The following is a 25400-nucleotide window of genomic DNA, read 5'->3' as shown; positions in this document are numbered from 1 at the left end:
CTGCTGCTGCTCACTGGTTATCGTGCTAGTAACTTTAACTAGGTTCTCCAAATCCTCATCAGCTGCTAAGTTTTCAATATCCTCTTCCTCTCATTCTTCAAATGCCTCTGAATCAATAGCGTCTGCAAAGATCTGCTGCAGACGCTGGTCAGAAAAGAGCAGGAACTGCCGTGCTGGATTTAACTAATGCCCTCCTAATACAGCCCCACTGCTGGTGCAACCTTCCTCTGAAGCTAAGCCACTGTACCATACTAACAGTGGCCAAGGAAGCAGGAAGCAGCTGTTCAAGCTTCTTAATCAATCCTGCAACTCTAACTTGTTTCCCCCACCTCGTAAAAAATCTCTCTTGATCTTAGCAGGGGAGGCTTCTGATCCTATGCCTGTCATCATCACCACTGATATTTTTTTATGGCACCAGGTCCATCTGAAGGAAAGGCCTTCCCTCTTCCTCACTCATTGTCATGTTTGCTTCTTGATGCCAATGATATGATGGTTTTTATTAAAATAGATCACTAGTGGGTACTGGGTAGGGATTTTTAGTGTTACAATACTTGTACACCCTAGTGTGGATACACACAGATAGCAGAGTAGTTCAGTCACTTTTTTATTACAAACAGAGCACAGTCAGTGAACTGATGCATACTGAGTGACTTACATACTAAGAAAATGTCAGACAGTGCAAAAGTCACACACACACAAGCATTAGCACACTGTCACATTGACTCTTCTATACAGAGAAAGAAGGAGGCTGTTTCTAAGTCACTACAGTGCAAAACCACTCCTCATGCTGCAAGAAACAGATAATCTGCCTGCATCTTACTTGCAACCATTGGCTCAGTGTCAATTGTAGTGGTAGTCTTACCCTGATGATACACACCATAACCCTGTCACAGAGCCTGCAGACTTTCTCCTGCAATTAGGTAACACTCCAGACCACAGCTAAGCATAGCTGTACATTATCTTTTTTCTAATCTTTTCTTTCATGCTACCTTTTGGATCATGGAGTTTTGGAATCCTTGCCTCTTCTCTCTGAGATTCAACAGAAGAACGAATGAACATTATGGTGAATCTTCATAGTGCTCTTAGCTTAATTTTCACTTAAAATAAAAAAGAGCTTTAAAATATAATACTGTCTTCATCCTTAGGGAGTTTCCATATTAAGTAATATATATGTGTTATCTCTGTATTTCTTTTGATATATGAATGTAAATATATCTGAAAATTGCATAAATTAAAAACTTAAAAAAATAAAAAAATAAAATATAAAAAAGCTGCAGCTGCTAGCTGTGATAGGCTGGTTGAACAAGTGCTGAAACATGATTGCTTCTTCTTTTTCCTTGTCCCATTCCCAACTGGCTCTTCTCCGTCTGGCTTGGAGAACTAAACAATGCCTTGCTTTGCTTCCCCCCCCCCCCCCTCCAATATACTTTAATGGGACCAAACCGACTGAACAGAAAAGGGTTCAGATTTTTTGGGGGACTGCATCCATTTAGTTTGGCTGCCCTAAACTGAAAATTAACTCATTGGTTGCATTTTTTCCATTCAGATAAAAAAAAAAACAAATGCACAGCTCAAAAACAAAACAAACCCCCCCCCCCCCCCAAATATTACTGTTGCTACAGAAATTCATTCAACATTATATTATGAGCTCTTTGTAGGTGATAGAAGACATTCATATTTCATGCACCTAATTCAGTTTGACCTCAGGGAAATTTTGATATTTATTGCCAACGTTCTGTCATAAGTTTTTAGAATGAATGAAAAATAGTGTAGTGCTGCATTTCTTCTTGGAATATGTACGTCTGGTAGAACTTTAAACAGGAAGATTTATTATCTCTCCAGCCTGTCCCTTGAGTTTACTATAGAGACAGTCCCGACTGCTGAGTGGCAGGCATCCGTGCACATTGAAAATAATGCAGCTTCCTGCTGTTTTCCCACCAGCATCCTCTTGGATTTATGCTACTTTCTGGTAGTTTAAAACTATACACTACTGTTGATGGTTAGGTAATTAGACGTGATATGTAAGTTTGATTTGTAGACAGGAATAGTTTACACAGTTGGTTTATTGAAGTATATGTTCAGTTCTGAATGAAGGTCGGATACTAGTGTGATAGACATTACTGTATTACTTCTACCTATTGTGGTTCTCATATAATTAATTACTGTGATTGAAGTTCCTACAACTGAAAATCACACTTTTAGAACATATGTAATGAAATGCACGTGTGATGGGTTTAAAATGTGTTCAAATGTGCATGGTGACGTACAATATATGGCACTGAGATGGTTTCAGCTATGTACACCGTTTCTCTTTTTAGTTGGATTCTTTGCTTCAGCTCCGAATAAGCCATACACTTGAACCTGTGAACAACTAGTGCTCTAGGGAAAGTTCAAAGCTATCTCGTTATTGTAAGGCCTAGGTGGAGATACTGTATTCTCACCTTGTTTTCTGTAGTTAGCCACTGTGCGCTAATCTTCAGAATATTGCTAGTAATTGGCCTTGGAATGACTAGCTCCCCTATCAAGTAGGCACAGGTTGAAAAAGCAGAAACTAAATGGGCCTATCGGAAGCTGGCTAGAATATAGGGATTGTCTGTATACCACACACTTATGGTCATTTGGATTAAGAGGGGTAGCAGTAATTGGCGGTATTCAAATGGAATCAAATCATTCAATGGTTATTGGCAGCATACAACTCTGCCCTTCTCAGATTGAGCTGATTATTAACACCTTTCATCATGCCAATGATTGCATGCAAAGACTCACTTTACATCTTCTTTCTTTTTCCTATGACTTGTACTGGATGGCTCACTTTACTTTATCACTTCCTAGGGCATTTTGATCATTTCTGGCAATTTGCTTAGCAAGACAAAGTCCAACTTAAATACTAAATAGCTAAACAATTGTTCCAAAGAATCTCTATAGTCCTTTGGTCTATATTTTTGTACCGTATTCTCTGTAGCATGATCTCATAATTAATTGTATCTATTTATTTATTTTTAAACTAGTTTTCATGGTAATAAAATAGTGCATTTTATACTTGAAAATGTTGTACTAAATTGTTCCTGATACTCTCTAGCATCTACAGCATGCAAAAACTACCATATAATGGGGTGGTACCACAGAATGCCTTCTAGAACAATCATATTTGGAGAGCACCTCAGTTAGGGAAGCGCTTAACTCTAAATCCATATCCCCATATTGCTCTTGGGTGCCAGCCAAACAAGGAACCACCATACTGTTTCGCAGTCTGTACTTCAGAAGATTTCATTGATACTACATTTAAAAAATATTTACCTGCCTCCTATCAAGGAATGAATACATGAAGGGTTTGAGACAAATTTGAACACATGGATCTTGTTTGCTTCAAAAATAAAACTTGAGCTAAGCCCTTGCTTGATGATAAGGCAGATAAGGCAATGAATGTGGCAAGCAAAGTATCTCACTTTAAGCTGAATACAGAAAGGCAAAGATGACAAGCAATTGGGATGAAAAATCTAAGTTTGTCTGTCAATGGGAAAGAAGGGAGAGCATGAAGCAGATTAAGGCAATGGATACAGAGCTCTTTAGAAATTAGAGAGGGGAAGAGGGTCAGGGAGCATGCGCCAGTGGTAAAATTGCCATTATGCTGATATATTTTACACACATTGTAGTTGTACAACAACGTTCAGCAAACCGAGCATTACAGCTACTTTCAAACGACCATGAAATAGTCTGAACTTACTTTATTCATTTATAAGATATATGCATCCACAGGGTATGTTTCATCTCTGAATCCTCTGTGCTTGTAAGTTCTTATGTCTGATGCCAAGAGAAAACACATGATGTCATGCGACTCGAAAAACAGAAGCTAAAGCAAAAGGTCACAGCACTGAAGCTTTGGTTCCATGCTCTGTGTATAATCAGAGTAAACTCGAGCTGTGTTCTGCAGTGTCTGTTAAAAAGTGGCCGGGGAGGGGGAAAAGCTATGTAAAAACCATCACGCCTGGAAAAAAAACCCCCCAATACGAACTTATTAGGGATCATTATCTGTCTGAGAGAAGACATTTGTTATTTTCTGAAGGACCCTGAGCCAAAATCTCAGGTGCAACATACATTTTTATTTAGTTGCAATTTAATATATATATATTTTTTTAAATTTAGGATTTATTCTTGTTTTCTGTGAGTTCTTGATCAAAGTATGTACATCATCAACACTAAAACAGAATCTTACAATCAAAGCAAACAGGTCAGTCTCTGAATTCAAAAAAGTTCCATTTTAATTGCTGCTAATGCAGCATTCTGATTAGAAGCTTATGGTCTACTTTGAAATAAAAAAAAAAGATTAAAAATTGAATCCAAATTAATGAATTTAAGTCTGAGCTGGATCACATCAAGATCAGGTTCCTAAGTTTAAAAAGGTCTAGATTCAAAAGCATTTAGTCTTATAACTTGTGATTTATCTGGCTTAATACCTACTTTTGAATATCTATAGCACTTATCCAGCTAAACGTTTTCTGAATAAGTTATTATGCGTCTAAAATTTAGCTGCATAATGTAGGGATGATTTGGGGGTATTCTGGGTTGGAGCTAAGTTATCCAGCTAACTTAGCCTATTTTTAGCTATATCAGGCGAACTCCTAGGTTCATCATTCCACTAATATAGTGGAATGATGAGCTGTGAAAAAAAAGGGGAGGGGTGATAGTGAGCAGGTGGCCGCATCGCAGCGGTGTGTTTTCACCCACCATGATAGCTGCTGCGCTGCATACTATCGCCCTCGTAGCATCAATGAAATAGCTGTAGCTATTTCCGGGACTACTGAGGGCGATAATGTGCGATACATTATCCCCTGCAGTGCTACAGGCCCCTAATTTACCTAAATCCCCCACCTAAACTCCTCCCCTTCCCCTAATTTACATTTTCAAATGGCGATGCGGTGGTTATCGTGGTAACGGCCCATCGCAATTTAATGAATGACCCCCTAAGTTAATCAGATAACCTTAGGCTGCATCAAAGCAGTCCTAAAGTTATCCGGCCACATGTTGCTAGATAACTTCATGCTATAACCAGCTATATTCAAAATAATACAGCTAGTTAAGCGGTGACACACTTAAAATAATAAAAAAACAAACCAAAAAAAAAAACAATCTGGTACAACAGCCAGAGCCCCTCCTCCCCTCCCAAGAGGTGTTCGATATCGAGCAGGGAAATCTCAAAGTAAACGTAGGCCCTAGGGTAAGAACATCTTGCTTCTTTTCCAAAACCCTTTTGCGCCTCTGTTGTGTAGATCTAGCCACATCTGGAAATATCGCAGTACTATGTGCTGGTGTTAATTTTTGAGAGTAAAAATGTCGAGCGCTCATTTATTTTTTATATAAGGGGGTAATAGCTAATAGCCTCCTCAACATGGCATTTACATGTGATGAGCGCTATTAGCTGTGTTGGTTTGGACATGCATTTTGGAAGTGCTAATCCCCTTATTGAATAAGGGGTTAGGGACACACGTCAACCTGTGCTCTAGCCTGAATGCATGGTATTGTATCGGCCTGTAGATGAGGTTTACTTAGATTTCAGCTTAGCATTTTCTGTTTGGCACCATTTCATGTAGGCTCATGAATAAACTGAGCTACCTAGGGGTGAGCCCTATAGTGGTTGACTGGGTTAGAAACAGGTTCTGTAATAGAAAACAGAGGTAGCATTTAATAGAGTTCACCCCCAGGAAAGAAGGGTTATCAGTGGAGTGCCTCAGGAATCAGTCCTGTTGCTGGTTCTGCTCAATATCTTTGTGAGTGATGTGGCTGAGGAGTTAGTAGGAAACGTTTGTCTCTTTGTAGATGCATTAAGATATGCAACAGAGAGAGCACTCCTGAGGGAGAAGACAAAATGAGTAAGAGAGCTCATAGAGCAGTCATATGTTTGCACTTTTTTGCTAGGGAATGCATCTTTCAAAGTCATGCATTTGGGGAGCAGAAATCCAAGAGAGTTGCTTGTGATAGAGGGTGAGTTCCTGATATGTATGAAACAGGAGAGTGACCTCACACTAATCAATTCTGACGATATCGAGGAAGCAAAACAATGCGACAGGACAGTAACCAGAATGTTAAGGTACGTAGGGAGAGGAATAATCAGATGAGGTCTCATCACCTCTTATTATTACTGGAGTATTGTGCTCAATTCTAGAAGCCATGCCTCCAAAAGGATAGAGGCAGAGTACAGGTGGCCCAGAAAAGGCTACCAGAATGGTGCAGGGTTTGCAGCAAAAGTCCTAATGGGGGGGGGGGGGGGATTTTTAAATGCCTGCGAGCGGAAATCCTGAGAGGTATGCGCGTGGCTGGGTCGTGCAAGCGCCGATCGCATTTTCAGAGTGGCCGGCCACGCGCGTATCTCCCAGAATGCTTGGACGTGCCAGGCCTTTAAAAAGGGGTGAGGAGGGGGTGGGGTCTGAGTGGGGCGTGGATTGGTTGGGACAGCTCGCACTGGCAGCTGGCTGGCTCGCGGAACTTACTGCTCCTCTGTCGAGCAGGTAAGTTAAAAAATTAAAAAAAATTAGCAGAGTTAGGGTGAGTTTAGGGCTTGGGGAGGAGAGAGGAAAAGGGAGAAAGGATTGGTAGGTGGTTAGGGAACTGGGCAAAGGCCTGTTCGCTGTGCGTTTTTGTTTTGTTTTTTGTTTTTGGTTTTTTTTTACAAAACACCCCCGCTTGGTGCGCGCATGTTATAAAATCCGATACCCGCGCGCTTCCATGGCTTTAAAAATTTACCCTTAAGAGCTGTGATTTAAGGATGTAAATATGTGCGGTCTATAGTAGAGGAGAAAGAGTGGAAATGACATTCAGATGCTTCAAGGGTATAAATAATGCACAAACAAAAAAAACCATTTTTCAATGAAAAGTTTTAGAACAAGAGGTCATAATATGAGACTCAAAGATTGCAGACTTAGGAGTAATATAAAATGTTTCTTCTCAGAGCTAAATGAATACAAAAAGTTACATAATTTATGAAGGCATAGGATAAGTGCAAAGCATCCTTAGCTGTGAATAAATGAACGGAAGCCAAACATCAACTGTGGCCTATGACAGTGCAAAAAACAAAGCAAACTGGGCAGTTTAGATGAGCCTTATCTGCTATCATACTGTGTGTTTTGTTTCTTTGAGAGACCCATTTGATGAGACAAAAGGCAGAATTTTAAAATGTTTCTCATCAAACATCTTGAAAATAAGCACTTTAGCATTTGATAGATGATCTATAAAGTATCTAGAATGATTTGTTCATGAAAATCAATTAGAATTTTGGTTTTTATGTACAATTTTATTATACTGCAGAAAAGGTAAACACTGATCAAGTGTAGATGTTGACTAATGTAGAATTTTCAAAGTAAAGAACCACTGCAGGCAGGAAAAGCATATAGTCAAATGAGAATCCTCCTACGAAATATAGCTCAAAATGCAGTAGGGTATATGGAAAAACCATTCTACTAGGACGCCATTATGCGCTCTAAAGGAGTTCTACTTGCTTGTCTATATGCTTACAGCAGAATTTTAATTCCCCAGCATGTGCCAATACCGGCAGATGCGCATGGCTAGGTCATGCACGCATTTTCATAGCGGCCTGGCCACGCATGTATCTGCTGGTATGTACATCTAAAAAGGGGAGGGCCAAGGGTGGGGTGGAGGCTGGCCGGGACAGCGCCATTTTGCGCTGTCCTGGTGAAGGGCGCGCCAGCCGGCTGCCAGCGCGTGCAACTTACTTCAGCTGCTAAGCAGAGCTAAGTAGGAAAACAAAAATAAATTGATTAGTTAGGTGGACATTAAGAGTCTGGGAGGAGAGGGGAAAAGGGAAGTTCCCTCCCAGTCCCCTCCTTTATTGGAATGGACTGGAAGGGAACTGGGCAAAGGCCCGATTGCGTCGCTGCACGTTTTTAAAAATAAAATACCCCTTCTTGCATGTGCGAGTTGGAATCCACGCGTGGATAGCCGCTTTTATAACATGCATGCGGTGACGTACGTATGTTATAGAATCGGTGCGTCCCTTTAAAAATTACCCCATAATCATTAGTCTGTGGAAAATCTGTAAAATTTCTTATTTCTTAATATTCTTTTATAATGTACTAAAATGTCCCCTTCTTAACTTATAATACTGTCTTCTTGCATAGAATGAGCTACTACCACCAACTGCTAATAAGACCCATGTTTCTAGGCTGAGGTCTTCATCAAGGGTTCTGTAGACACTGCCACTGCTCATACTAAACCAGCATTACCTACACAAACAACTCAAAACTGCAATTTTATAGATATTAAAGGAGACATAATTAACCAATCAAAATGGAGAATTCATTGGAAGAAAATTGAAAATGCACCACCAGAATGTTCATCATGCAAATCTCTTCACTAAAGAAAACTTGTCTGATCTGCGATGTATTATCTTTACAAATGCATGTTTCAATGTAAATAAAAATATGCCATAAATATACAATAAAGAATGAAAAATGCAGTAACTGCATTTTACTGGTGTTCAGGTGGGATGGACTAAATAAACTATTAATACTTGGCTGAAAGAACATAGAAGATGCCTGAATACCAGAACAATGCAGGCTCCATTTGTCCATCACTGCAAATTGTTGGGGCATTGTTTTCATCAGTTGACATGGTCCATTATTGATTATGTTCAACATCTCTCAATGGGAGGTGAGACACCATATCAAACAAATGGGAACAATTTTGGATTTATATACCTTGGAGCACATCTCCAGAAGGGCTCAAAGGCAAAATAGAATGGGCACCCTTTTTTGAAAGAATGAATGCATTTTTTTCAGTTCTTGCATTTTTAATTATTTATATGTTTATGGCATATTTTTACTTACATTGAGGGTCATTCATCAAATCTTGTTAGGGTGTTATCATGGGCATTACGGCCCTAATGTCCATGATAATGCCATAATGCATGCGATAAATAACGCATCACGAGATGTGTATGCAAATTGTGAAAATTGTCAAAGGGGAGGAGTTTGGGTAGAGTTTATGAAAATAAGGAGTGTTTAACATTGTATGCGATAGTGTAACACACGTTACAGCTGGAAATAACTACACCTTTATTCCTGGCATTATGCTATGCAAAATGCCCGAAATGGGGTTTTCAATATTTATGCACACTCTACCTAGTTGCTATGAAGCTAGGGTGAGAGTACATTGTACAAATCTCATCTTTGTGTCCTTTTCCTCACTCCAAATCACATCAAAGTGTCACTGATGTGTACTGTGCTGTTCATACCTCTGACTGTGCATGTAAAAACTGCCCCCTAAACCCTAGACCACCACCAAAACCTCACCTCGCGTTGACCCTCCTACAGTGGTATAGAGAGTCTCTCTCTCTCTCTCTCTCTCTGAAATATGGAATGCAGGTACAATAACTCAAAAAATAGCCTATTCATGCAAAATTTAGTTTAGTCAAGAGATTTTCATGCATTGTCATTCTGGTAGTGGTATTTTCCAGTGAGCACCATTTGTTGAATTTGCATTTTGATTGCTTATGTTCAAATCTCCTTTAACATCTATAAAATGGTGGTTTTGTGTAGTTAATGCCATATGAGCAGTGCTTAGTATTTATGAGCCCCTGATGAAGGGTTCAGCCTTGAAACACTGTATAGGTGTTGGATTTTCACAGGTCTTTTCAACAATTGGTGGTGGCAGCTCATGCTCTGCAAGAAAATAAGTATTATGAGTTAAGAAGGGGACATTATAGTGCATTATAAATAAGTTTAAAAAATAAGACTTCAGACTTTTCAAGACTGATGATTATAGACAGCCGATAGCATTTGTTTTGAGTTCATAATGGCATCCTAGTATGATGGTCTTTCTGTATGCTGCATTTTGAGCTATATATCTTGTAGGAGGGTTCTTATTTGAGATTATATGTTGTATGCCCATTATAGATTAATTGCATGGGATAAAGTTGATTTGTCCAATACAGTTTAGACCACTAAAGTATTGCTGGTTTCCTCAGCCAATCAGTGGCCATGAAAGGGAAACACCACTGCTTTACAAAGAATCACCTACACATTTTTACAAAAATCTGTGATTTTTATAGTTGGCTATGCTTGAAAAGATTGCCAAGTTGGTTGGAAAAGAGGTCCATCCCTTAGCTGGATGATGAATGGAGTGGGGGTTCGCTTTAGTTCTATCTCTGTATTAGAGCTAAGGAGGAACTTTCATATCCTCGTAACTTGAGTCTTCTTGAAATATGGAAAAATATTTCACAAAGTTTGATTACATTTTCTGAAGCAGAAAGTCAAAATTTCATTTCTTCATCTGCAGAACACATCCGTGCTTCATTAGTTTTTGGCTAAAATTCTTTTCCCTGACATTGATTAGCCTCAACCAACTGCATTGTCTTCTATCCAAAAGAATTAGTATGCAAGCTTGACTGTGCATATTTTTAGTTGATTTTACAGTAAGTGCTTCCACATTTGGTAGATTGTAGATTATAGATGTCGTATGATGATTATGGGATTTCTTATTGCCTTTTTTTTTTTTTCAGGCCATTTATATTAGATCCAGCAAATCCTATTTTTAATGTGTGTGAGAACAGCAATGCCTGGGATGAAGTAGCTCATGTTGCAAAGCAGAGCCTTCTAAAGCCACTTTTTAATGGAGTGCCGGCAAAAGAACCGTGGCTTTATACAAATATTTGGTAAAGAAAGCAGTGCCAAATGATCCTTTGTGTGAGATTCAGTTTAAGCAACTTTTTGATGGACTGTTACATTACCTGTGATTTGTAATGGCAAGTGGTTAAATCTGCAAGCTGATACTGATATTGTTTTAAAATTTGTGTTCATGATTACTTGGTAAAAGTAAAATAAAATTTCCCATCTTCATCCCTGTTACCTCAGTTAAAATATTATCAACATTGAAATAACTACTGGTAGTGAAAGTAGTTTGGGGGTGTTTGTAGCATAGCAGTGAGGGGGCCATAGTGTACAAAATGTATAGTTAGAAATATTTAGAACTGGTATGAAGATAAAAAGGCCTGTGATTATACCATGCATAAGATCAACTGCAATCACTAAAATGCACATTACAAAGGTGGAGTTAATACATTTTTAAAAAGGAAAAGGGCTACAGTAAGTAAAAAACAACAAAAACCAAAACCTCACCATCTTCAAAGAGAAACTATATTGATGTGGTTTTGGAGTCTGACTGCTCTCTTTTTGTAAAGGTCTGATATGCAACATCAAGATGCTGACAAGCCACCAAGACATAATCCACAGTGAATACCATGATGTAATCCTTACAGACTGGTGAGTGAATGCCAGTGATTGATACATGGTCTTGTTTCCTCAACTTCTCTCCAATTCTGAGACGTAGTCACACCAGGACATAGCTACGTTTACACAACAAAGGTCTATTAGTCCCTAGTTTAAGAATAATTGACATAAACTGCTTAACAGCACTATAGAATGAATACAAGAATAAAAATGCACGTGCGTGATTGTCTTTTTATAAACCGAAAGCAAAGTAATGCATAGAAAATAAAGTAAAACTCCCTGATCTGTTCTGAGATTTGTTTTCCCAGGATGGTATTTATGTGAAGTGCTTTTCCTCTTCCACACTGCTTTTTCAAGAAATACCTGTATTCTTTGCTCAAACAGCCGATCTGTTGTTGTATGTTCAAAATCTGTGTCAGAGGCTTCAGTATCAAAAGTCGTCAGGCTAATTTTGTTATCTGAATAACTGAGTGCTATACTTAAAGTGCAGACTTGTTTAGGTTATCCTTAATCTTCAAAATGACCTGCTCTAAAGTGCAAAGCATATTGTTGCTGATTTGCAGCTAAAACAAGCTCGCTACTGTAATTCCATGTAAATGTAAGCACACAATTTAACCTGTACAATTTATAACAACTGAGACAACTATGTTAACAAGTGTATGAATTTTGGAACGCTCTGTTAAACATCAAAACTTTGTAAACCGTTGTGATGGCGAAACTGAACGACTATATATAAAACTCGATAAATAAATACCTCCATGACAGCAAGCTGAATGACTGATCGACAGGTTCTGGATGCAGGAGACACAGGTGCTCTCTAGTAGCCCCCTTAAAATTTTTTCCTCCTACACTTTCCTTTTGCCCAGATTATATAGCCTGTCTTTCCTTCTAGTCCCAGGGACAGAGGAAGACTATTTTCATCTCTTGGGATGATGCTGTGGCGCATCCTTCCCCCTCTTTCCATCCACCTTGTTCACCTCCAGTGCTGCTGCTTCCCTTTCGGTGATTAGGGCCTGCCTTGCTTTGACATCACAGGGCCAGAATAAACAGCAGGTTTATGCCCATTTTCCAGCCATAAAGACTGCTTTTTTTTTAGTGCTGCTTTGTTCGGCTTTTATAATGAGGCCCAATATACATGTGTCTACTTATTTTTATAGTGTTTCTAGATTTGCAGCATTATACATCCACACACAAAAGAAAGTCCTTGCTCCATTGAGCTTACAGTCTTTATCTTGCTACTATGCCTCCCTTCATGGTGGTTTCGGTAGATTTTGTGTGTTAAATGGATTCGGGTTCTTAAAGTTTGTTTCAGTTGACACTCAGAACATAATCAGCTGTGTATCTATTTCAGTTTATATTCTGCCTTTCCAGTCTAAGAACACTACCCAAAGCAGCTTATATAAAAAAAAATAAATTCAAAATTCATTATAAAGCATAGAAAATACAGCTACAATACAACCATAGAACATGGAATAGCAATAAGCCTCTGAATAAATATTCAAACACTACAGCTACTACCCATATTAGCTACTCTAGTTGCAAGTCCACAGGTCAAACGAACCTCTCAAAACAAAACAAAACAAAAATAAAATTGGAGAATATCAGATCTCGAAGTCCACCAGGACCCATGAAGAGGCAAACTCCTTTGGTTCTCCAAAGCATCCCCAATGTCTGGTCAACTTGGGGAACAGACTCTTGTCCTGGGAATCCAATCCATCTCCTCTTCCAGTGAGCCACAAGGCTGATCCTGCAAAAATGTATTTTAATTTTGTTGTGAGAGATTTGTATGAACATGGATTTACGCTTCTATCAGCAGAAGGTTGTTCTGCCATGGCTTCACCTTATCTTAACTATTGATGAGCCAGATCTATCAAACATATAGGACTTGTTCATATGGTTGCATTTCATAAAATTGATGGTCTTATGTACAAAACTACAGCATTTAAATTGTCAATTGTTGGACTTTGTCTTCAATTAGTCACAATTGTATACCATACCTTTCTTAATTTAAGTGGAAAAAATATTGCTTTGGCATGACCTTCTATGTCATGACTACTCCTAATATTTCCAGTCACACAAACAGGAGTTTCCTTGGACATCAGAAATAGATGGACTAAGGTGATCTAGCCAGCAGCAGCTAGTAGGAATACGTGACAGTATTTTCTTCTAGACATCAATATGATGAGGAAGTGACAAGGCAGGGGGCCCAATATTCAAAGATATCCAGTTATCTAAGTTATCTGGATATAAATTATCCTGATAACTTAGAAGGGATATTCAGCAGCACAGCTATGCCCCTGAATGTAACCAGATAAGTTCTAGTTAGTTGGATAACTTATATTCAGATAACTTTAAACCTGCTAATGAGCAGATCTACCTTATTTGGTTAACTTAACCAGATAAGACTGAATATAGGCACTTATCCAGTTAAGATAACCATAAGTTGCCACACCTCGATCTGCCCATTACCCACTCCCAAGATATCCAGCTGTCTACTTAGCCAGATAAATACTTATCCAGCTAAGTGGAAGCTGCTGAACATAGCTGGATTCTCGGCGGCTGCCACTTAGCCAAATAAGTCCCTATTTATCCAGTTAAGTAGCACTAAATTTCAGCCTCCCTATTTTAAGTACCTCTCCAAGTCCCTGCCATCTCTGATGGGACTGTTCAACAGTTTTGTCCTCTCCTGAGCAGCTGCAAATTCCTCTGTGTCTGCAGGGTTAGTCTGTCTGAGAAGCTCGGTGTCTTTGATCTCCCTTAGCTTGGGCAGGCCTCAACAGCTGCTTCCAGAGGAGTTTTTCCAGTTTCCCACCAGCAAGATCTCTTCAATGTTGGATTTGGTAGGCTCTGTCCCATGTGGAGTTGGAGGAGAAGCTGCTGGTTAGAATTATGGCAAATCGTCCCTGTTGGAAGAGAAGCAATTTGGGGCAGAAAAAAGGACTGGAGTTCAGCTTTTCCAGAAGGTGCTTAAGAGAAGGTCCTTGTCAGGATGAGTAAAGAAGGGACACAACTGTTTGAGGACCTACAGAATCCCACAGAATCCCACCTTTGGGATTCTGTGGGAATCCCAAAGGTGGTAAAACCTCCGATATTAGAACCATCTTTAATAAGATCTACATGGTAAGCCCCAGTAAAAGTCTCACTGCAGGATCTTTGGTGTATAATGGGCAGGACTGAAGGGACCCTAGTTGGGTTCGTCACCCAGCTGTGGAAGATCACTGCTGATGTAAAGCTCAAGCTTTCTACTCATGATTGTGCCACAGCAGACTGTAACTCCAGGGTTGTAGAATCACAGAGAGAGATTAATTTACTACAAAACACTAAAGTTAATTTGGTAAAAAAAATGTTAAATCTTTAAGAAGCAAAATAGATTTATTGGAAGACCTAGCAATATTTGTGAATTGTTGTATAATTAAAGTTCCTCAAATCGAATTGTCTCCTTATGAGATATTAGTATTGCCTTAATACATTGAAGTTTTCTCCCAAACTGGTTCCACCAATCTTACATGTATTTTATGTCTCTTGATTTACATTAACACCTGTGAATGGGAGGCAGGGATGTGTTGATGTTCTAATCCCCATTACTTCAAATTTGACTGTATGCCAGATCTTCTTGGATGAGGTGAAAACCACAGTAATACTTGTTGCATCCCTTTGGATAGAAATCTGGTCCTGTGGGTGTATTTCAAGAATAGAAATGAAGTTTGGGAGGACAGCTTATTAGGATATATCCAGATTTAACAAGAGGTATGCAAAAGATTAGGAAAAGATTCATTGCTTTACATCAGTTGGGCCACATTTTTATTAATTTTTCTTGTAAATGTATTCTTGTTTACCAGGGAAATAGATTTATCTTTGTTGATCCTAAGCATCTTATTTCCTTTCTTAGAAGTAAAGCTAGTGAGATTATCTCAACGCTGTCCAATTAAGGGATGGGATCTAGATCATCTTCAACTGCACTTGAAAACATTTGCAGGTTATGTTAAATATTGCCTTCTTTTTTTAAATTTCCTTTTTGGATTTATTCTTATATTCTATTGGGCCCTGCGATTGGTAGACTTAGATTCACTTATGTATTTTGACAATATTTGGATAGCTAAGCTTATTTCTTTATATATTGATGAATTTCTACTGCATTAGGTGTTTATCATGTAATTGTAAAGCATAATAAAAATATATTTTAATTTTATATAAAAAGTTGATGCATTCATTAACCTGCATTAAGTGCACTTCACATGGTTAAATAGGCTTTTGAAAATTGCTATGATAGTATGTTATATTTAAATTTTCATTTGAAAATTATGCTGTTCATGTTTTTGTTGTTCATGTAGAATGTATGAATTGTTGGTTGTTGTGAATGTAATATTGGACTCCACACATGACATTTTGTGGAATATAAGCACATAAACAACAAAGTGTGTGATCTGAAAACACATAAAATAGCTGCTTTCTGCAATTCTAGTGACCATGGCCCTCACCCAAAAAAATACAGCCAATAGTTTGCTTTCCGCTGAGTAACATCATAGAACATTTGCTATAACAAAAGCATTATTTAACAAAATATATGGCTACTGCTTTCCAATTCCAGAGAAATATATCTTCTATAAATGTGTTTGGTCAGAAATTAAATATTTTTTCGCAGCTAGGAAATGGTTTATTCTCACCACAGGAGGATAAGTAATTCGGTTAGATTAGATTTCCACCATCTAAATCTAGCAGTTTCTTAGAAGCAATTGTTAAGTCACTATTCTGGAAAAGCTCCATGCCTCACTTTTAATATCCGTTTTCCATTTTCTCTTCTTTCCCCATTCACTTAAGTCGCAGCACATTTAAAAAGTACACACATCCATATTTATTGTTGAAAAATCAAAAGTACAGATGCTACCGCATTTCATACACTGTTCAAATGGCTGTTGGATCTTTAGGGCTTCTGAGATTAAAGCTAGTACAGAAAATGAATACGGTAGCAGATAAAGCTCTAGGCTACTCACTTCATTTCCTGTTGCAATATTGTGGATCCTACTTGACCTCCAACGTATTGAATACGTCCCTGCAACTATAGATCCTCTGTATTTTCTCATGCTTTCTTGAATATGAAATACAGTTTCTGCTTCACCCTCCTCCATTAGGAGGCTACTGCATACACCACCACCACCTTTCTGTGAAGAAACATTTCCTTATGCTATTTATTTATTCATTCAATTTATATTCCGCCTTTTAGACACTTCAGAGTGGATTACATTTAGGTACTGTAGGCATTTCCCTGTCCCCAGAGGGCTCCCAATCTAAGTTTTGTAGCTGAGGAAATTGGAGGGCGAAGTGACTTGCCCAAGGTCACAAGGAGCAGCAGTGGGATTTGGATCCTGGCTTCCCTGGTTCTCAGCCCACTGTTCTATTTGCGAGGCTGTCTGTCTTCATTTCAGATTCATACCATGAGCCTTTCATCTAGAACCATCCTCTCCTCAAAAAATATACGTGCCTCTTGTGCATTTGTACCTTTGAGGTATTTGCATATGTCTACCATATCCCCTTCTCTAGAAGTATGCATATTTAGGTTCTCAACGCATGCAGCTTACAGTGAAGACTCTACACAGTTTTGGTTAACCTGCTTCTATCGCTATCTTGTAAAAGATGCGGTCTGCAGCATGAGAGACGACACTCCACATGAGGTTTCAGCAATGATTTGCACAGAGGCTACATCGCCATCTTTTCTTTTTTTTCAAGTAGTACACCTCTCTCTGCATCTTTAGCATTTTCTGGCTCTTGCCACTGCCCTGTCACATTCTAAAGCATTGAAAGCCCTTTCCTATTTGGTACTGTTCGGTTACTCCGTGTATCTATAGATGTTATGCTGTTTGCAGACATCTTGGAGATGTTATAAATATCTTCATACTTGTTACAAATGTTCTAATTTTGTTATGATCTTCAAATAGTTTAAAATTGTACAAAGGCAGTATAATTCACATCATGTTTGGATGGTTTAGAAATGTAAAAAGCCTGTTGTAGAAACTGTACATTATTTACAAAATCTTTTTACATGTATTTTAGTTTGAGAGTTCAGGACAATCACTGCAACTTTTAGCATGAAAACATTGCTTACATTTAAGTTATCTAGCATGTGATAATTTTGAAGTGAAAATAAGCAATAGTGTGTCCTAATAGGACAAAGCTCGTCTTCACACTTGTGTAGTCTTGACCTAGACATTTCTCTGTCTAGCTTTAATAGTTGAAAATTAACATTATTAAATCATCTATAGGAATTATTCCATAAGGGAATAATTTCATAATAGCCCACAGAGACTTTAAGGCAAATATCTGCATTCTGTACACCAGTTTTGAAAAGGAAAGTAGGTGCATACGTTCCCTTTGAAAATTCTTCCACTTAAAACTATCTACAAACATTTACACCTGCTAATATGTGTACAGAGTTTTTCCAGAAGTATTTATTATGCATACTTTTGAAGCATATATGTATGCATGTGAGTGCAGATTCCTCCCCAACCCTACTCCCGGTAATGCCTCTGCTCCATTTGGTAAACTTGTTCACAAATAGGCGAGCAGTTTTGTATAGGGCCATTTCCATGGGTAAAGCACTGTTTTCACCACAGGAATGGCTTTGAATATTACCCTCAAAGTGTATTACATCACAGCCCGGATAATTATAACTTCCTAATTTCCTGTGGATTAATACTGTTAACTTTCAATTTTTAAAACTAGACACTATATCTAAGTCAAGACCGCAGCAGTGTGTACATGTGCTTTGTCCTGTTAAGACTTATTAATACAGTAGAGTGTGACTAGACTGTTTTCTGAAACAATGAGCTATAATACAATTGAGAAACAAATAGACGTGGGGCAAACATCTGGAAAAGCCTCCCTTCACCACTTATAAAACACAGCTTTAATAATTTCTACGTGTGTACGTATAATGCACACAAACGTTAAACCCAATGCCAGAATTTAGAAAGATTTGGAGGCATGTCCTGCTAATGGGTCAAGAGTCCTTTTCATTTCTCTTACACTTGCTACAGATGCAGCTCTGCTGAGTAGCTATGCAGTCATCTCTAAATAAATCAAAAACTCATTTCTTAGGCTGGTTTAGTCAGTTTCTTTACACAATTCCACTTTTAAAAGCTGCTAGTCTTAGCAATCCTGGACACGGAAATTTGGTAAAAAGTGTCGAGCACTGCAGGGATTCATTTGTATGCCAGTATCTAGTTTTTCCTACTTGCAATAAGGACAAATAAAAATACGGTTTTTTGTTATGCCTTGTTACACATTTGTTCTCAATTTTAATATTTTGAATTAGTGCTAAAATTGTTTTGCAAAGTTTGGAACAAAACCATCTGACCATATGACTTTGACTGGCTGTAATGGCTAGTGTGCTGGGCCTATACAAAAGAGAATATGAGCCGGGCCTGGAGGGATTGGGTGGTTTGGTGTTCTTATCCTGCTTCAGGCCATCGAGATGCTGGGTTGTGCTACTGATAGCCATTTAGAGTCGAAATCATTTGCTCTTCCGCTTTAGATAAGGCGACATGGTCTCTATAGATCTGGCTCAGGGCGAGAGCCAGTATCTCTTTCTTTCCCTTGTAAAATCTCAGCTCGCGTCCTGCTTTCCTAGCTTCCTCCAGCTCTCTCAGGGCAACTTGCAGCTCTTGAGAAATGATTCCTGCTGTCTCTTGTTCCTTCAGGATCCAGTCTAGTGCCATGTGACTCCTCATCTTCTCATCCAAGGAATACCGGGAGTAGTAGGAAATGACTTCCTGAGAAGATGCAAAACGGAGGTTGTTAGTCACAAATATGCTTGGCTCCTCTATTTTGTGCATTTTTTTGTTCTTAGTAAAACCTCATTGCTATTGTAATATTGCATTATAGAGCCAATCGGGTGATAGCAATTATTCTATAATTAGAAGTAAGGCTTTTGTTTTAAACAAAAACAAGTTCACATTTTTTATACTCTAGCACAGAGTACTAGTAACCATACTACTCCTGGACAAAACTGGGATTCTTACTAGGCTGCTGCCTTGAATTGGACCAACATCATCTGAAGACAGGAGCTGCGGGGTCTCAGACTCTCATGCACATCATCTTCTTTGCACAGTTCTTATGTTGGTTCAACCGAAGGTAACAGAGCCTAGAATCCAGCTTTTGCACTGCACTATGTGCGCATCAGATGTCCATACGTCAGCACACTTGCAGCTCATTAAAAGACAGAAGCAAACCCCTATTCTCTTAGCCAGCAAGAATAAAGTAGAGAAGGTGCTGCATTAATCGGACACCATCTATCTCTTATCCACCAAGTAACCATTTCTTTTTATTTGAATTTTAGCATCTCTTTCTCCTGTGCACATTTACCGGTAGTCTAATCTTGGGCCTTCATCCCACCTCTAAAAAAGGCACAGTAAATAACCAAATATGAGCTTTCAATAGAATTATCACCGTACAACAGATTTTGTTTGTTTATTTTAATTTCACTCTTACTTGGTTTACTCTGTCATCTATTGACACTTGCAATTATTTTTTTCTTTTAATTATAACATGAGTGTGGGGCTTGGCGGCATCTGTGTGTTGAAGTAATGGAGCCCTAAATAGAGTTTGCAGGATCCAGATACATTTTACAGGTGATATTAGAGTTGCCACCTCTCCTTCTCTTGTTAGGCAATAATAAAGCAGAACATTTTTCCCACATTGTATGCCACCAATTAATCCAATATATTTCAAATGAGTTGAATTAATTCCCATTCCCCTGCCTCCCTTCTCCCAGCCATCTTTTGAAGCGATTTCAAATATTGGTTATGAATGGTGGATGGATCATCACACCCAGCTTACTCGGCTGCAGCTGGTTTAGCAAATCTGCTTATGAAATAAACCCTAGGGAGGGGGGCTTTCTCCCTGCCCCTCGGTAAGCTCTGAATGCTATTGCTTCTAGCACTGCTGACAGTGGCCATGCAGGGAAGAAAAGATCAAAGCATCAAACAATCCAAAAAAACATTAAAGAACTGAAGATGCTGGAGGAACTGGTTATCTAAGTAGCAAGTAAAATTTAATGTGAAGAAGTGCAAAGTGAGGTGCACAGGGAAAAATAGTCCTAAGTGTAATGCTAGGCTCCTTATGAGGAGTCACCGCCCAGGAAAAGGATCTCGGAGTCATTGTGGACACTAAATTGAATTCCTCAGCTTCGTGTGCGGTGACAGTAAAAAAAAAGTTAAGAGAATGTTAGGAATTATTCTCAGTTTTATTCTCAGTTACTTTCTGAATATCAAAGCCTCTGTATCGATCCATAGTGTGACCATGCGTTGAGTATTGTGTGTAACTCTGGTTGCCCCATTTCAAAAATGATGCATCAAAACTAGAAAAGGTGCAGAGAAGGGCAACAAAAATGATAAAGAGGATGGAATGGCTCTGTTATGAAGAAAGGCTAAACAGGAAAGGGCTCTATAACTTGCAGAAGAGATGGATGAAAAGGAATAGGATAGGGGTTTTATACAATCATGAATGAGATGGAAACAGAACAGGTAAATACTTTTAAATACTACTAAGATTAGGAGACATTCCATGAAGCTAACAAGAAACAGAGTTAAAACAAATTGGAGACACTTTTTTTTCACTCAACCAACAAATAGGCTATGCAATTGATTGTGTGAGCATATAAGAACATAAGACATGCCATACTGGGTTAGACTGGGGTCCACAAGCCCAGTATCCTGTCTCCAAGAGTGGCCAATCCAAGTCACAAGTACCTGGCAAGTACCCAAACATTAAATAGATCAAGGCATCTATTTAATGTTTGGCTATGGTCAAGACATCCAGCATAGCTGGGTTTAAAAGGGTTTGGACAATTTTCTAGAAGAAAAATCCATAATTATTAGCCAGGTAGACTTGGGAAAGCCTGGGAGTGAGCAACGAGGAATGGATCTACTCTTTGGGATCTGCCAAGTACTTCCTAGTGACCTGGATTGGCTGCTGTTGGGGTGCTGGGCTCGAAGGACCTTTGGTTTGACCCGTAAGCACATGAGAAGTGCCATGCCAGATCAGGCCAGGGTCCATAGATCCCAGCATCTTTTCTCCAACAAAGAGACATTGCGAAAAGTACATCCAGTTTCTTGTTGGTCACTCCCAGCAGCAAGTATTGGGTTTCCTGAAGTCACCTAGTTAATAACTGTTTATGGACTTTTCTGTTAGAAATTTGTCCAAACCCTTTCTAAACCCCACTATGGGCCTCATTTTTCATCCGGATGGCACGCAATAAGGGACGTTTCGCACGCGAAAAGTCCCTTATCGCGTGTGATACCAAATGGGGGTGGAGTCGGCCCCAGAAGAGGAGGAGTCGGGGGCGTCACCCGGGGCCGAATCCGCGAAGACGCCGTGGACGAGTGAAAAGGCAAGGCCCTGTTCGCGTACCCGAGTGCGCGCCCAATAGCTACACTTCTATGGTGGGCGCTATTGGGTGCGAAACCAGCAAGCGATCGCACCACGATGGTGCGATCACTGCCGGCTAGTGCAGGCCCGCCCCCCGTTTCGGCCCCCCGCCCCTCATTTCCTAAAGTATTGCAGGCCTGTGATACTTTAGAAAATGTGGCCCTGTGTTGGTTGCTGTGATCATATCCACCAGCAACAAATTCCACAGCTTAATTGTGCTTTGGGTGAAAAAATACTTTCTCCAATTTGTTTTAAATCTACCTCCTGTTAGTTTCAAGGAGTGTCCCCTAATCCTAGTATTAACTGAAAGGGTAAATAACTGTTCCCTACTGATGCCACATGGCACTTCTTATTCTCTTTCGTACTTGGTAAGAGAGACCTAAAGTACCTGTGATGTGACTTGGTTAGGTCTGAGGTAGGGCAACACAGCAAACATTAGGTAATTTTTTTTTTCATTGTAACATATAGCTGTGACTTTTTATCCATTATTCATATGGTGATGTGATTTATCAAAGGTTTTTCCCCATAGTGTCAAATTCAAATAATTTACATAACCATGCATATAAGAGTTTAGATGCTTATAATAAGCACAGAGAATCCTTAGTTGAGAAGGCAAAGCTGAAGATCAGCTATGATGTATGTTATTGCAATAGGTAGGAAATTGAGCATAGCAGATGGACCTTATGGTCCTCCTATCATGATATCTTATGTTTCTATGAAATGTCCAAATCAGCTCATTTGGACTCTTCCACTTCATCAACTCCTTTTATTTATTTATTTTATTTATTTAATGATTTTACATATCATCATTCACAAAATATCAATATGGTTTACATAATTTGTAAGCAGGGAATAAAAGAGAAAATAATACAATACAATAACTATATAAAAGAATAAAAGATGAAAATAAAACAAAGCAATGGCCTAAAATTGAAACTGACAATAAAAGTAGCAATATAAATAAGTTTGAATAAAATCTAGAATGTGAATAAAACTGACAGAGCTGGATAAAATCATCGATCCTGATTTGTAATTAAAAGGAAGATTAAATCAAAGGAATAAAAATGATGTAGCATCCTGATAGGCCTTCATAAATAATCATGTTTTTACCTCCTTTCTAAAAATGTTGAAATCTGGTTGGAGACGTAACTCTGTGGGTAAGGAATTCCAAATTTTGGGGCCTGCCAAAGATAGTGCATGTTCTCTTACTTGACATAGGTGAGGTGATTGTACAGAAGGAATGGACAGAAAACCTTTATTGGCTGAGCGAAGATTGCATTGTGGAGTGTGAAGTTGAATTGCTGCATTGAGCCAGTCAGTTTGTTCTCCATATATAACTTTGTGTAGGGTGCATAAAAGTTTATATTGTATTCGATACTTAACCGGTAACCAATGCAGAGATATAAGAATTGGAGTAATATGATCATGCTTTTTAGTGCCTGTCAGGATTCTAGCTGCAGTGTTTTGTAGGATTTGTAATGGATGAATGATGGAGGTAGGTAAACCAAGTAAGAGTGAGTTACAGTAATCAATATTAGCAGAGTAGTTTCAAAACCCTTCTACCATTTAAGTGGTAGATACAAGTTTGAATCATGCTTAGTAGAATATTTTTTGGATGATTTCTCTTTTGCATTTACCTTGCAATTATAGTTCAAACCATGTTATCTTTCTTAAAGACACAGAGGTCAATATTAAAAAAAAACCCATGAAATGAATAATTTTTCCAGCAAAAGTGAGCTGGGTAAGTTATTTAGTGATATCTGGTGGGATAAACATCCCACCGAATATCCTCAAACAAAGTTATCCAGATATACTTACCCAGATAATTTTAAAACCTAACCAGCTAACTTGAATTTTGCAGGTTAGGCTGAAAAAGTATTCAGGTAGATGTACCTGGCTAACTATAACTTTAACCAGTTATATTCAAAGCCTGTTGAATGGGAAGCAGAAAGAAAAAAAAATACAGCCAAGTGGGCCTGCCAGCTCAATCCCCCACCCATGTGAGCCAAATTTGGGCCTACTAGCCCTATGTCTCCCTCACTCCCCAAAGATACTGAAATACTTAATGAAGAATGCAGCAGATGACCGCCCCCATCCACAATTTAGCAGAAAACCTTCCTCTTGGCCCCCTCTTCTTAACCCAATTCTAACCCTCCCACTGGGATCGTGGTCTGATTGTACCATGAACACCGCAGCCGTGGGGGTTTTGAGGTGTACTAGAAGGGACAGGAGAGTTAGGATTGGGGGGGGGGGGGGGAGAGGAAAGCTTTATATGCTAAACTCAGGAAGAAGAGCGACGATTCGGCACATTCTAAATGAACTCATTCTAAAACTTCAGAGAGACGAAGGGATTGTGGCCAGGAGGCCCAACATTTGGCTCACTCAGGTGGGCTGGGAGAGTGCAGACTGTCAGGCCCACTTGGCTGCTTTGGGGTTGTTTTGTTTTTTTTTCCCCTTTCTGCTCGCCACTTAACTGGCTATATTCTGTGAAACTAGCCAGGTAAGGTTACAGTGATCCAGGAACGATTTCCTGGACAGCTTTTAACATTTAACCCTGCTCTTGGCCACTGCTAGAGTCAGCTAAATAACTAAGCCAAATAAGTTATTCACCTAACAAAACTCAACACCACCCTGGAATGGCCCCACAAACGCCTTCCGCTTACCTTAATACATTTTATCTGAATAATGACATATCCAGATACAATTTATCCGGATAACTGGTGACAATATTCAAAACTTGGCATATATCCAGATAGCTGCCTTATAATATCAACCTCTTTATGTAACATTGATTTCACTTGTTTCTTGGTTTTATTTTGTTTTTCTTAGTCATTTTACACACACAACCACATCCATGTCTTTATTAATCATTTCTCCCCCCTCTGCAGGCTTGAGTACTTTTTGATGGATTTGTAGACCTAAAAGCTATCATGTTGAAATATTAATTTTGCTGCTGTCTGAAAATAAAAGTTGCAAAATCTTCATGTTCTTTTAAATGGGAGTAAGGAGCCCCCCCCCCCCCCCCGATCCCACCTGCCCCTTCTTCAGAAAGGTTAATCTCGTATTTTAAACAGTGCTGAAATACCCCCAAACCACAGTAGGAACATAGTTAGAGGCCCCCCTGCCCTCTGTAGGTTGACTGTTACATAAAACAGTCAACCTGCGGGCGCCCCCAGAGTCTTTATTTACAAGAAAAAAAAGATTCCACAGCAATGTAATTCCATATCATTCTCCTCTTGTCGGCTCTATTATCTCAGGACAGAGTCCATCCCTCTGCACTCATTCCCTTTTTTCATTTCATGCTCAGGCAATTCACAGGCCTGCTCCTCGCCAGCTGAAACAGCTTTTCCGTTTATGAATCACAGATGTTTCTGGGGGTCAGTGGGGACTGCCGACTGCAGATCAATAAGCCGGCTGCGTGGTTTGGTGAGCGTCTGCAAGATGCAGAGCTGAGCCCTGTGCAACGTCTTACCTGACGGGAGCATTTTGTTTCCCTGAGAGCTTTCAGACTTCCATTCCAGTGCAAGAGCTGAAAGACTACCATCAGTTCCTGCGGGAGAAAAGCAGGAGCGTGCAGATTATTGAGGGAGTACATCACTTTCCTTTCCAGTGGCAGTGCATATATTCTTTCAGTTGGTCCCCCTCAAGCATTTAAGAATTAATTACATTTTAAAACACTCAGGCCGATGCAATATCGGGCGCTCAGGTCAGTGCGCAGCTAAACGCACAGTTGGACGAGTG

General features: G+C 39.2%; 2 protein-coding genes across 2 annotated transcripts in view; one reads left to right on the top strand and one right to left on the bottom strand.

The window, feature by feature from the left end:
• Positions 1–12316, top strand: part of LOC115073894 (2'-5'-oligoadenylate synthase 3-like) — an 82339-nt gene extending 70023 nt beyond the window's left edge. Inside the window, exons 8-9 of the mRNA XM_029572832.1 lie at positions 10511–10663; positions 11189–12316. Of these exons, the coding sequence (XP_029428692.1) occupies positions 10511–10663; positions 11189–11243 (208 nt within the window). The 3' untranslated portion in view covers positions 11244–12316. The remainder of the gene's footprint in view (positions 1–10510; positions 10664–11188) is intronic.
• A 3755-nt stretch (positions 12317–16071) lies between these two features.
• The window catches only part of LOC115100202 (protein limb expression 1-like), a 125464-nt gene continuing 116135 nt past the window's right edge, over positions 16072–25400 (bottom strand). Inside the window, exons 8-9 of the mRNA XM_029618524.1 lie at positions 25132–25209; positions 16072–19003 (exon numbers count right to left, since the gene is read on the bottom strand). Of these exons, the coding sequence (XP_029474384.1) occupies positions 18719–19003; positions 25132–25209 (363 nt within the window). The 3' untranslated portion in view covers positions 16072–18718. The remainder of the gene's footprint in view (positions 19004–25131; positions 25210–25400) is intronic.

Source organism: Rhinatrema bivittatum, chromosome 1 (genome assembly GCF_901001135.1).
Source record: "Rhinatrema bivittatum chromosome 1, aRhiBiv1.1, whole genome shotgun sequence".
In the NCBI taxonomy this organism is placed as follows: domain Eukaryota; kingdom Metazoa; phylum Chordata; class Amphibia; order Gymnophiona; family Rhinatrematidae; genus Rhinatrema; species Rhinatrema bivittatum.
This window is presented reverse-complemented; position numbering and strand designations above follow the sequence as displayed.